Consider the following 13,610-nt stretch of genomic DNA (forward strand, 5'->3'; position numbering starts at 1 on the left):
TACGCTGTGGGAATCACATCGGTACTTGGTTTTTGGGATGTGATATCTATCTATTGCGGCGAATGCACGGCGGGGAGTGATTGACTGATTATCTCTTGATGTGATGGGTCTCGGTGATGTGATTATGCGTGCTGCGTGATTAATTGATGCGATGAACGTTGAAAATTTCTGACTGCATGTGCGAAGAAATTGGATAGTAAGAGCTTAAAAGTGTGATTATTGTTAGAATTGATATTGATGTTATTGATAGATGTGTACGTTATTATTCACACGTAAGAAAAAGTGACCTTCGGGAGTTGTATTTACGATGAGCATGCGGTCCGGTAGATCATGAATTTAGATCAAGATGAAGGATGGAGTGGAGGTCGGAAGTAAGTAGTAAATTGCATAATCATTTGAACTTGGAGGTGATTTATTCACGGAAATAATAGTCTGTAGTAGTGTAGTGTGATATCATATTGTTTTTTTTTGTATTCATTGGATAACTTATACGGAACACTCCACTATAGTTTCATCTCATCACTCCTCCTCTTCCCCTGATCTCAGATTCTTCCCCTCTCCAAAGCTTCCTCCTTCTCAGCACCTAGAAAGTATCCATTCACTCAGACATGCCCGTGAAACGCCGATATACAAAATTATACGCCAACAGCCAGCAATTAAGTCCCGTCCTCAATGAAAAAAAAAACCTTATCCTCCACTCCTACTCCTGTACTTCCCAAAGTCCAAGCAAACCCCCCGAAATGCAATAGTCAGCCCGCTTGTTAACACCAAAGCCGTGCTATGAATGATGTCTACTCCGGAACTCCAGATGAGACTCCAGGCTATAATCGCCGAGCTCGCACATTTTCCTCCCTAAACAAGACACGACGGTGCCATTATTGTCGCAATCAAGAAATGAAGCCATAAAGTCGTTAAATATAAGATGGTTTTGTTGGTTGAACGGCGGTGACAAAAGAAATATGTTATAATGAGTAGTGATATAGATGTGTGTAGTTCTAAAGGAATGTATTGATATAGGAAATGCGATAAATAGAATGTCGAAATGAGGAGTACTATATTGGTATAGAATATTTACTCCACATGATGGTCGACTTTCCTTCTCTTGCCCTTGGGTGCGGGGCTCATTCGAGGTGTATATGTGACTGTTCGAGTGACAACTTCTCTGACTTGACGAACGCTTGACCGTGTTTGTTTCTGTGGTTTGATATCAAAGTATCTTCCCTTGGCTCTAAGATCCCAATCATATGGCGAACGTGCGCTTCGTGCACTAAAGGGAGAGCGTGCGCTTAAGGGAGATTCAGCATATGAAGATGCTGGTGAAGCTGGAATGCGAAGACGTCCCAGGATTGCAGATGATGGCGCGGATGTTGGGTAGTTAAATGGTGTAGGAGGAACAGAAGTGGCTGGTGACTTATGTGCATCGCAATTGCATGAACAGTCACTCCCTTCACTGCTGGTCAAAGATTCCGATGAGGGTGCAGATGTAGGTGTTGGCCTCGAACATTTAATCTCTGTAACGATGGGGCTGTTCATAGTCTTGAGGAAATCGGTATATGCAAGAGGAGGGGTAATGGGAGTCTTGATAGAGTCTTCTTGTTTGATGATAAAGTCGGCATAGCCAGGAAGTGGGCTACGTGCGGAATTTGATAGAGCTGATAGCTCCGAGGGAAAAGTTGAGGACATTGGAGTCTTGAGTTGGGGAAGCTTGGGTTTGGTAGTAGACATTGACCTTTTAGGCGGAGGAAGAATGGGTGCGCTCACGGCTGCGGGAGCAGAAGTTTTGATTGGAGATTCCATTATTTGTAAAGAATGACGAAGTAGACAAAAGGGTCCAAAGGTGTGCAAGCAGCGACGACGGTAAGGTTCAAGATCCGTGAAGAAAGAAGGGTAGAAGTTGAGACGTTTTGGGTCTTGGGGAAGTATTATAATATGAATTTTGAAACGATGTTTCCCCCAGTAGCTGAAGCAAGGGAAGGAAGGTGGAAGGTATGGTAACGGAAGAGATAGCGCCAAAAGGGACAGGGTCTATCTGTACTGACGAATTTAGTATCCAGTACTAAGTCAGAGGAGGGCGCTTGGGGATTTTGGCAATGAGCGTAATTGATGATGTTGGCCGCCTTGGTGGAGGCCTTTTGACAAGGCAAGGTGGTAGAGGATGTGGGTCGTAAGTAAGACAAGGGACGGAGGGGGATTAGGAAAGCAGCTAATAAGCTAACACCTTTGATTTTATTTGGATTTGGATTCTTATTCGATGGCGTTGCCGTTGCCGTTTAATTTATTTGGGACCTCTCCAAAATGTCTGGAACATCCAATAATGTGCTGGGTAGAGGATCCTATTGTTCAACGTGGGAGGGAGCAAAACCTAGGCAGGTAGTGAAAAATGCTGGGAACTTTGTACACAAGCAATAAAAGTTCCGATATGTAAAAGCGGCGGTGCGTGAGGTGTGAAGCCGTTTGTTTTCTTTTCTGGAAGCGATAAAATGAATAAAGTGACTTGGAGCTTGGGTTGATTTGGGTGATTGTTTTATATTGCACTTGGTCCGAGGGTTGTGATGACTAGGAAGAAGTTCCACGGCCAGGCCAGGGTAGATGGAAGGTATTAATTGAGCAAGCAGATCGTCTAGTTGGAGATGAGTTTGACTAGGAATCCGCATGTAAGTCTATGGGACTGGAGCAAGAAATGTTTGCTAATTAGCTAGCAAAGGAATAGAGTATCGGTATGTAATCGGAAAAAATGTATGTAATACAATAATTATCCTTAATTATTCATACGAGGTATGCGAGTAGACGACCTAGGTGAGGGAAGGTATGCGGAGCGAAGGTGGCAGTGAAGTGTGGTAAGAGTATGTAATCTTACAAGGGAACTTCAATACAACCCACGAGCTGATAGGATGATATTGAGATGCTGTGACTTCTAATGGTGGCGTCGCTTTCGAAGGTTGTTGTTCTATCCTACACGGTCGGAGAACCAGCTCAATATTTTGAGCTGACTCGACCAATATCGACCGACACCGACAAAGCTATGTATCAATCCTAAGACGTGATTCGCGTTTTGAGTTTGGCGTTTTGGGTGAACTGCAGGAGAGAGAAACCTGAGAAACCTGAGCGGTTGGAGCTGAATTTAATTTGATTGGCTCCGCTCAAATGGGGGTCTCCTCGTGAGTATAGGCTATAAGCTATACTTAGAGCGGATGTCACGAACGTGTTCGGGCGTCAAAAGGACAGCTTTTGATTCGGTGAAGAGTCGACTGATCTAATGATTGGTGCTTTGTCCGGCAGGTGTGCGATAGTGATATTGGGCAGAATTGCTTTTCATTTGATATTAATGATGGACAAGATTCAACACCAGTGTGAAAATGGGGGCTAAGTATAGGGGTGAGAAGGGGGCCGATAGAGCCAGTATTGTGGTTGTCAAAGTGCGTTCACGAATGAGGGTTTCTGTGAAAGCTGATATAATTGAGAATAGAGAGGAGAAAATGTCGCATTGAATGAACAAATAATTTCAATATCGGGATCAACGTTCTCATTTTGTAATGTGTTCTTACCGCTTCATTATTTCCTCAATATCACAATCGACGCGCGCAACCAGACAGAACCCTTTGAATTCAATATTCAAAAATATCGCTGGTCGAATCATCAGTATCAGGAAAAAATATCTTCAATTGACAGCCTTACAATTTGGGCTCTTTCCGCGCGCCTGAAGGCTACCAGGGATAAATGGAGCCGCCAGCCACGAGGTTTTCTCAACAGTTGTTCAGAAAGTGGCTCAAAACACTGACATGAGTGGTTAACGTATCACTCGGGGTTCTATCTCATGACCCGAGTCGATACAGCAGCGCGCGGTTCGGACTAAGTCCACAAAGGCGGGGTATTTGATTCGAATGGGAAGATGTCACGAATTTAGTTTCTCCAAGACTGCGATACAACGACCTGTCAAGGCTTGCGATTCGCAATTCATGCGCCCGCACTTATTTCTCTACCCTATCCTTCTTTAAAGCGCTCAACCTCGTGCATTCAGGGATTCTGACAGGCTTTACATGTAGCTTAACCAGTGCTCCTCTGTGGCACATATGGCAGACAGATCAATACTACGGGTTGATGTATCGTATACGATATGAATTGCATTGGTCAATTGATGGTCAAGGAACTATCCGCAACATGATTAGATGGCCTCAATGTGGCCAGCGTCAATCTTGAGCATCATCATGTCTCACGTTTTAGTGATGATAGGGATCAGTATCTCGTGTGAATTTTCCTATTCTAGTTTGCTTGTAGTCGAGTAAAAACCGCATGGAATCATTGCAGCATGAGTAAGATAGGATCAGTCTATTGTCTTACTGGGATACTCGGAACGGGGCGTAGGATTTAGTGAGATCTAGTAGTGGGATCTGAATGTGTCAGTACGCCCTCAATTCTGCCAAGTGTTGATACCAAGTGTGATCAAGAGATAACATGGCAAGTAATCGCCGTGTTCATCAGAGCTCCCAGAGAGGCAATATTCTCTGTTTTGGTGGCATCTCAACAACTCATCCAGGTGTTGTGATCTCATCTGCCAATGATAATTTACGAGCCGCCCTTGTTGGGGCGTGAAAATCCCGATGCTCCACTCATGCAAGTGATATTCACCATCATTTACGCTCTGATGATGACGCCTTGTAGCAAAGTTAATGATTAATATTCCGAAGAAACAAACGTGGGATGCTGGCACATGTGATAAACTACTACCCCGTGCTAGGCTTATCTTTGTGACCAGAATGAAGACCTCTCCTCATTCGGAGCACAAATAGATCATGTGAAATCCCAATCAGTGACCAGGAGGGGTAACTACCAACTCTCATGATCCTTCAAAGTCTATTGAGACCTTCTTTTGATCTCATGAGCAAGATCTTGACTGTGCGCTATTGAGGCCACAAAAATAGTTTCATATGCACGGGTCGCACTCGGGTTCTGATGGAATCGCTCATTCCTTCGATAAATCTCTAGTATCTGATCCGAAAAGCATGATAACATAGATTCCGTATGACTCAGAGCTTCGCTGAATACTTCGCACAAAATAGGATGATGAAGCTCGTAGGTTCAGATCCTTTCATAATAAATCTCTCGTGAAATCCCTTCGACTCTTTTTTTAGATTGTCCGTCGCATTGGACTGAAGTTTCCCGTTGACTTCTAGGTGGAGGATTTGTAGATGAAAGGTATGATGAGATTGGTTGGATTGTTCATCCGTCCGTCCATTCATCCATAACGTGCTTCATGTGGAAATCGTAAGACGAATGTATTATCATCCAAGACAGATGAGTACTTGAGTATTTAGGTTCAAACCTATCGCCACAGGCTGAAATGTCAAACGATGATCTATCGCGTCTTTGAATTCAATCACTTGATAAGACTTCACTGCTTTTCGTTAGGGAAATCAGAAATTTGCCTCCTGGGTAAGCGGGACACTTTATGTTGTTTGATTGCTATACGGAGTCGTACGTTTCTAGATCAGCACAGATGCTACTCTAATGTACGATTAATATGCCAACGTGTTGATCTCCTGGTTAACATCTCAATTTTCTTTGGTGGTCTCCATACTGTAGGTTCTGATTGAACAGACAATCGATTTCGCTTGGCCGCAAGAGGGTACACGAGGAGCTTAGTCGAACGGTGAGAGCTACTATGGCACATTTAACCGGCGCCACCCGACAATTTGTGGATATAGCCTAAATCACCCTGGTAAACAGACGGCAAACCACTACAAATTGCATCTACCTAGGTAAGTATTCTAAAATGCGGGGCATTATGGAGAAACCTGGGGAATAGTATGGTCAAGAAAACTTTGATTTGTTGGTGAGGAGTCCCCAGACCAGGGTAAATGCTTGAACTTTACCATATTAGGCCTTTCGTCCATCCCACTTCTACTGGCGAGGTCTCAACAGCTGATATCTGAAGATGTATGCTGCTTACCGACAGAGCGTTCGAGGTAGTCTTAGTACACATGTTATAAAGGCTATATGCGGACCGTGGTTCCGTACGGCCGGTCTGGATGAGGTGCAGACTGGGCACCGGTTAATAAGAAGGATAAAATCAATGTAGGGTGCTCAGACGGCAGATGTATATAATCCCACATTTCCCCAGTCGAGAATGTAGGACGAAACATTGTGGTGAATTCGTTGATTCTCCTCGATTCAAATTTGTAGTTTATATCTTGAGGCAACGCAGATTTTGTTGCTGCAGTCAAGATGGATTTCCAACGTACTAAATCCACTTTCGAGCTCGCGGGTCAGGAGTTCCCTCGAGTAACATGGTACACGCAGAAGGGAATGAGAGGCCTGTACTGTTGTTTGATATTCGTTGTTTTGACCTCTGCGACAAACGGATACGATGGCTCCATGATGAACGGTCTTCAATCCCTCCCTGCCTGGGAAGCTTGTGAGTGTTTCTACGATGAATTGTCCTATCTTGAAATGTGAAACTTACGATTGCCTTAGATTTCCATCCCACAGCCTCTCAACTCGGACTTCTCAACTGTATCATGTCGGTCGGCTCACTTGTCGCCCTTCCCTTCGTACCATACGCTGCAGATTTATTGGGCAGACGTACAGGTGTTATGATCGGCTGCACAATCATGATCATCGGTGTACTGCTACAAAGTTTGGGATATACCTTCGGCTTGTTTGTAGGCGCTCGATTTTTGATTGGTTTCGGAGTCGCAATCGCACATGGTGCATCACCATTGCTCATCACTGAGCTTGTCCACCCACAACATCGAGCTATCTACACCACCATTTACAACACTACATGGTACATTGGAAGTTTTGTTGCTGCTTGGTTAACATTTGGTATGAAACACACATTTACCAGAGCCTTTCGATTATTTAGCTAATGTAATCCTTAGGAACGAACAACATTGCAGGAAATTGGTCATGGAGAGCTCCATCCGTCGTACAGGCTTTTCCATCCATCCTCCAAATGACTTTTATATGGTAAGCTCCTGATCGAGATCTTTAATTTGGGAAGAAGAAGCTAATGCAGGTCAAGGTTTGTGCCCGAATCACCAAGATGGCTTATTGCAAAAGGCAGAAATGAGCAAGCACTCAAGATCTTGGCAGACGTACATGCTTCTGGAGACCAAAACGACGAAGTTGTGCAGCTCGAATACCAGGAAATTCGCCAAACACTATTACTTGAGAAAGAAGTAGAGGGAAACCCATGGGCCGAGCTCTGGAAGACTCCAGGAAACAGACATCGTCTTATCATTCTTGTATCTCTTGGTTTCTTCTCCCAATGGTCAGGAAATGGTCTTGTCAGGTGAGTTGGTACCAGTCAAAGAATATTTGAGAATGAATATTAACATCATATTTAGTTACTACATTAACATTGTACTGGAACAAATCGGTATCAAGAGCTCAACTACCAAACTTTTGATCAACGGTATCCTTCAGATCGTCAACATGATTGTGGCCACAGGAATGTGCTTTTTTGTCGATCGACTTGGTCGACGTCTATTGTTCTTGGTTTCCACAGCAGGAATGCTTGGTGTCTTCATCGTTTGGACAATATGCTCGGCTCAGTTTTCGATGCACGGAAGCACAGCTTCTGCAAATGCGGTAGTCGTCATGATCTTCCTTTACTACGTCTTCTACAATTGTGCGTGGTCAGGTCTTTTGGTTGGCTACAGTGTTGAGATCTTGCCATACAATATCCGTGCAAAGGTAATGAATTTCCCTGCTCTTTGCTGGCGTTGCTAATCAAAATTATAGGGAATGACCGTCATGTTCTTGGCCGTCGACCTCTCGTTATTCTTCAACCAATATGTCAACCCAATCGCATTGGATAGTCTTCACTGGAAGTACTACATATTCTACTGCGTATGGTTGACCTTTGAGCTTTTTATTGTCTGGAAATTTTATATCGAGACACGAAATACCCCGTTGGAAGAAATTGTGAAACATTTCGATGGAGACAATGCGCTCGTTGGCGGTCAAGCTGCGACCGAGAAGGCAAGAGTTATTGCCGCGGAACATGATCTGCAGCTTGGTACAGAGACTAGTAATGGTGGTTTGGACGAGAAGGTAGCTGCTCACCATACAGAAGAGAGAATTGTATGATTCTGATGTTGTTGTGGCGAGATGCGGACGGGTGTGTAAAGCTTGAATAGAGCTAGATACGGTGACAGTAATGGGCGAAGACAAGTAGTTCCTTTAATATCCACTGAATTCTTCTTTTCAATCCCTTTAAGCACGTTTCGTTATGATTGATAGCATGTATGTGTTGACAAGGTCTGCTTTGCAAGCCCATGTATTCGGGAAATCGACAAAGTCAAATATCTCATTCGTGAGCCCTTAGAAATCGTTGTAATCCGAAGAAGTTTGCCGTCTGCATATTAACAGGTTTGGGACGACTTGTCCTCAAAAATCACATTCTGTCGTGGTTCGTAAGAGACAAGTACATCTCCTAATCCTGGGCCCATTGATGCACATATCCTCTTTAGTGCTTCTCTCCGTGATTTGACGAGCTTTTGCCAGCGAGCACGGATATCCCCGGATGTTCGCCTCCCGTCAATTGACCCCCAACACGAGCATTCTTGCTACAAATTCAAAGGTTAAGCTTTGCGATTCCGCGACTCGATAAACATTTTTAATTCTGTAGCCGCATCTCTGACAACGTCCTCCATCTCTTCCTTTGCCGTCAACAAAGGATAATATGCTGCAATTCCTTGAAGGGTCGACCAAGTCCTATACTCACAAACATTCGTTTTGCCTTTCACAGCCACCACTTCCTGGACTCTCTCTGAGCCCAAAAGCCAATAGGGGTATTGAGTGGTCTTCGCGACCACCTTTCTGTGCGCTGGATCCAGCACGGTTAACATAACAGGTACACGGCGATCCCGTATATCTTCGACCCGAAACTGGACTTTAAATTAGATTTAATACAACTTTCTACACAATGAGGAGTATCTCACGGTATACACCCCCCTAGCGCCCACGGCTGGCATTTTTTCCTGGTCATGCTCAAATTCATATTGAGAATGTCCATTTCCGTATTTTTTGAAAGAGGTTATTACACGGAAAACGTCGTCTGCAGAGGCATTGATCCTGACACTTGCATAGGTTGTAAGGATGGCATCGTCTTTGTTGATGGAAGGTGTAGCAATGAGACTTTTTTCATCAACGTGATTCTGAATGAGAAGCACAATGATGAAGAGTAAACATATAATAAGAAAGACTAGAAACCAGAAGAGGTAGACGGACATGTCCGTCATAATGGAGAGATAGTTTGGTGAGTATAGAAATAGAAGATATATGAAGAGATTCTGAAAGTAATGGATGATTAAATGCAATGGACGGAGATTGAAGAATCTTCTTTGATACTTGTACCTCGAGAAAGAGCTCTTTTTCCTGATTGAATTTTCATGACATTACCTCCTCATCCGTCATACCAAGACGATCCCTAACCAATACAAAGAAAGTTCAGTCTGTGGACTTTATTAACTCTATTCGACGTGTATATATACCTACGTAGGTATTATTCCTTCGTACCGAGAGCGAAAAATGTCAAAATTGGCCGGAACATCGGAATTCAATCGTACACCCGTACAGGACACCCCAAATCATCTTAGCGGCTTCTTTATCCTACCTAGTCTCAACATGAGATTACCAGAGATTACCAGAGATTGAGCGCAATTGTAATTTATCATAAATTGTATTAAGAATCTTACAAGTTTACCTATATCTACCTAGTATATGTGTTATCTTCAATTTTGTCGATAGTTTCTTTCTGACTTGATATCTTTGTATAAATTCAACCATCTATCGTCGTCGCATTCATATGCATTCATTCTTTCACTCGTGAGTTCTAGATCACATCTCTCATCTGATGTACAAGTCAAGTTTCAATTGAAGGTTACTAGGTGCTCATTAACCACTTCATCACCCCACTATTGTATATACCGTAGCTAAGCCCAGCCCACCTAAACAGATAAGACGATTATTACCATTGCCATTACTATCCGTGGAACATTCGCACAATTCAAAATCATCCGAGAAACCATCCGCGTCAATTCTGCAACTCCTCAAACCCCTCAGCAGCGCACAGCACACTCACATACACAAAATGGATACCTCGAAAGTCTCAATCTTCAAGACGTACGATAAACCTCGAGGTCAAGGAGGCGCGAGTTCATTCGCGACCTTTATGATCATCGGTCGTAAGTTTTCCCCATAATGCTCGATTGAATAACACCCCAATTGACACATCACAGCTGTATGCTTCTTCCTTGGGATTCTCTTTTCCTCGTTCCCTTACGATTATCCTCTTCTCTGGACCACCGAGAGTACTCCTGATGCCTACTATACCTTTATCGAAGGGCATTTGAAATTCATGCACGCTTCTCCACCTATCATTCCACGTATCCTCCACATTGTCGTCTCAGTTGGATTTATCGGACTCTTCATTAAGCTCTTCAAGCCTTCGGAAGCTAATCTTCTATTCGATGGCGCATCACTCGTTCTCTACGTCGTCGGCGTCGTGGTTTACATCACCAATATTGTCAAGGGTATGCGCATTGTAACACTCGGATTATATGGCGAGGCTGGTGCGCCAGAAGGAGAAGCAGGCGTGGGGAGAGAAGATAGTTTGAGAGTTTTGGCTGCTAGCAACACGATTTTAGCTTTGGTTTTGGTGGGCGTGTTGGTTTTGCAAGCCGGCCAATGGTATGCGGAGCGTAAGGATCAAGATGAGGCGGAGAAGTTTGAGAAGGAAGAGCAGGAGAAGAAGGAGTCGGACAAGAAACAGAGGAGTGGAAGTGGGCATGTAACGAGATCGGTTTCGAAGAAGAGACAGTGAGGGGTATCTCAATTGGAGGATTGTGTATCTATGGTGGATGGGGCACGAATTTATATGTAGTAATATTCTTTGGTTCGTTTTATACGAATAAATTTATTTCTCAATAAAAGCAAATACTCTCACCACCATCGAAAGATCCCATACCTACGTATCTAATGTGCTTTGTATTTTGGGCTTTAGCGAATCCTTATTAACTTAGCAGGGCCCCTTCCATTACCTCCATCTTTTCATCCGTTCCCTTTGTCTACAGATACACACATCAAACCTAGCCGAAGATTTGACAATTCTAGAATACTGATGTAGAGAACCTCACTAAACATGGACATGAACGAACACGAACCATACATCTTCACTCACATCATACATTCTACGTCCTAACACACTCCTCACTCTACACCGCATCATATCATATCACCTCACATCACCTTACCACGCACTGATAAAAACCACTTCAACTTATTTTACTTTAATGTCCATTACTAACAGTATCTCAATGACCTTAACTACCGGCAAACCTATCCCAAATGTGATGAAATTCCTGTAACTCATCGGTCGGTAGCACAATTGAAGAGAGCTTCGATATCCATATCCGTTTTTTAGATGTAGAACTCCATATGTGAACTCGGAACTCCAGATATTTGTTTCCTTATACGGTATGCCTGTTTTCCCTTCCCTATGTGCGCCGTGATAACTTTTGCCTAGAACCTGATGCGAGTAAATAAGGAAACAAATAACATATCGAAAGAAGTTTAGAAAGTAGAGAACCCAGAACCATGAGATGATAAGTCTAGATACCCATAACCTTTCTTGCAGATGTAGAACTTCAGATGTTTGGTTCTCCTCCTGATATGTTATGCCATTTTCTCCCTTCCTCAAATGCGCCGTAATGATTTTCGTGTAAACCCTGGTTTAAATAGAAAAGTAGACAAGTAACATGTGAAATGAAATTCGCAAGTAGAGAATCGGGGACGATGAGACGATAAGTCGATGAGATGATGAGTCCAGTGAGCTTATATCGAGAGACATCGTGAAGTCTTTGATAAGCTGTTAACAAGCGATAGCGACAGTTCAATCTTCAGCTTCTCATACTCATGGTATCTTTCAGGAACAAACCCACATGTAAACTAGAATCCTTACTCCCTCAGATTCCCCCTCCTCCCTAAATCTCCCACAAAATGTTTGTCTGAACATACAATCCAAAATCGATGCTATTCAACTGCAGTCCCCTATCAATCCTCTCATGCATTAACCAAACCTTCGCCTGATTCTCAAACTGTTTAAACTCTCTATATCCCATACATCTCGCTGTTCCCTTTTCCATGCCCACACTCGTCCAATTCTTCTTCTCAAGCTCACGTGGGAGACCCCGATCTGATTCACACCGATTACTTCTCCCATATGCTCTCACTACCACAAAAATATGTTCGAGATGAGGAAAACGATCCAAAATTTTCTTGAATACGTTGTCGAATTTTTCTTTGACATTATCTTCGGTCCATTGTTGGAGTTGCGCAGCGGTCATTTCTTCAAAGCCGACATATCCTGAGAAACTAATTGAGAGGTTGATACCAACCGATCGAATATTGTCGAAGAAGTGAGGGAGTACTGACGCAAGAGGGAAAACTGGCTCGCCGGGACGAGGGAGAGCGGGACGTGCTACGCCTGCATTCGCAGCGGGATTATGTTGAATGTGTTGAATCATCATGTTCCCACCTAATATGTGGGTGTTTACGACAGGAGCATTTACATGGGCAGGTACAGGAGCATTTATTCGGATTGTTCTCGCCTATGTAGTCATCAGCCAAAGGAATCAAGAGAGAGTATGGTGAATGCGTACATTATACCGAGCCCTTTCCTCTTCCTCGTCGATATCATAAAGTTTTCTTTCCTCCACTTTCAATTCCTGTTGCATGTACTCCGAACCAAACTGTATGGGACAATAAGCCGGCGAAGAACGAGATGCCTCATCTCCGAATCTCAAGATAAAGTCGTCGCTGATGGGGTTGACATAGAAATAAGGCTTGTTAACCTTTTGGGGGTCGGTGAAATTATGCGGGACTCCCTTCTCGTCAACAGCATAGAAGTATTTCCTGCCATATTTTCGTGCTCGCTGACATACGTGCATAAAAGCTGGCGTAGAAGGATAATTTTCAAATTCGAAAGTATCTTGTCGCAAATTCATAACGATGGTACGCCTGGCTTGAAGAGCACTAAAGCGCCAAATACCCATTTGAATTTCTACGGGAAACTCTTTGAATTTTTCAAGGAACACGAGAGGTGTTCCATCTTCTGCGAGCTCAATATCCGGGGTATTCATTATCAGCCCTTCAACATTTGTTTCTCTTGAGGGGGAAGGAGCGAAATCCTGATTGTCTTGATTGTCCTGGTTGTCGGAGAAATCATCGAAGTCTTGAAAAGCGCCGTAGTCTTCTTCTTCTTCTTCTCCTTGATCACTATCAAAGATATTAGAATCATCGAAGTTCTCGTGATCAGAAGTGTTCCCAATCTGGTTTTCATTTGAGCTATCAAGCTCAGAGTCCGATATTTCGGTCATGCTTTCCGAAAATGATGTTTGTAAGATGTAAAGTCAGCGAAATAGTGAATATGTTGTCTCTTAAATCAATGTGTATGACTCTCCTCTGAAGATGCGAAGATGAAAGCAATTATCAATTCTAAAATGGTTTGAAAACTTTAACGAAATAGAATATCTGTCCTGTGAGTTCGTTAAATGTGTGAGTGTGTGTGGGACGAACTACTACGTAGATAGATTTCGGCTAGGCTC

The 13,610-nt window shown here is 43.3% G+C and overlaps 5 protein-coding genes across 5 annotated transcripts; 2 read left to right on the forward strand and 3 right to left on the reverse strand.

The window, feature by feature from the left end:
* Window positions 1-1,071: 1,071 nt before the first annotated feature.
* On the reverse strand, window positions 1,072-1,797 carry Bfra_000795 (uncharacterized protein; the record flags this gene model as incomplete). The annotated part of the gene is made up of 1 exon (XM_037331239.1): window positions 1,072-1,797. The coding sequence occupies one exon, from the start codon at window positions 1,795-1,797 to the stop codon at window positions 1,072-1,074; it is 726 nt and encodes a 241-aa protein (XP_037197572.1).
* A 4,425-nt stretch (window positions 1,798-6,222) lies between these two features.
* Window positions 6,223-8,091, forward strand: Bfra_000796 (putative hexose transporter protein; the record flags this gene model as incomplete). The annotated part of the gene is made up of 6 exons (XM_037331240.1): window positions 6,223-6,412; window positions 6,472-6,822; window positions 6,879-6,966; window positions 7,016-7,291; window positions 7,347-7,695; window positions 7,744-8,091. The coding sequence occupies 6 exons, from the start codon at window positions 6,223-6,225 to the stop codon at window positions 8,089-8,091; spliced, it is 1,602 nt and encodes a 533-aa protein (XP_037197573.1).
* A 494-nt stretch (window positions 8,092-8,585) lies between these two features.
* Bfra_000797 (uncharacterized protein) lies at window positions 8,586-9,245 on the reverse strand (the record flags this gene model as incomplete). The annotated part of the gene is made up of 2 exons (XM_037331241.1): window positions 8,586-8,891; window positions 8,946-9,245. The coding sequence occupies 2 exons, from the start codon at window positions 9,243-9,245 to the stop codon at window positions 8,586-8,588; spliced, it is 606 nt and encodes a 201-aa protein (XP_037197574.1).
* An 851-nt stretch (window positions 9,246-10,096) lies between these two features.
* Window positions 10,097-10,828, forward strand: Bfra_000798 (putative secretory component protein; the record flags this gene model as incomplete). The annotated part of the gene is made up of 2 exons (XM_037331242.1): window positions 10,097-10,190; window positions 10,245-10,828. 2 exons carry the CDS (start codon window positions 10,097-10,099, stop codon window positions 10,826-10,828), a joined length of 678 nt encoding a protein of 225 aa, XP_037197575.1.
* A 1,159-nt stretch (window positions 10,829-11,987) lies between these two features.
* On the reverse strand, window positions 11,988-13,382 carry Bfra_000799 (uncharacterized protein; the record flags this gene model as incomplete). Its single annotated transcript, XM_037331243.1, has 2 exons — window positions 11,988-12,614; window positions 12,666-13,382. 2 exons carry the CDS (start codon window positions 13,380-13,382, stop codon window positions 11,988-11,990), a joined length of 1,344 nt encoding a protein of 447 aa, XP_037197576.1.
* Window positions 13,383-13,610: the final 228 nt, after the last annotated feature.

This window comes from Botrytis fragariae (genome assembly GCF_013461495.1).
Source record: "Botrytis fragariae strain BVB16 chromosome Unknown tig00000001, whole genome shotgun sequence".
In the NCBI taxonomy this organism is placed as follows: Eukaryota; Fungi; Ascomycota; class Leotiomycetes; order Helotiales; family Sclerotiniaceae; genus Botrytis; species Botrytis fragariae.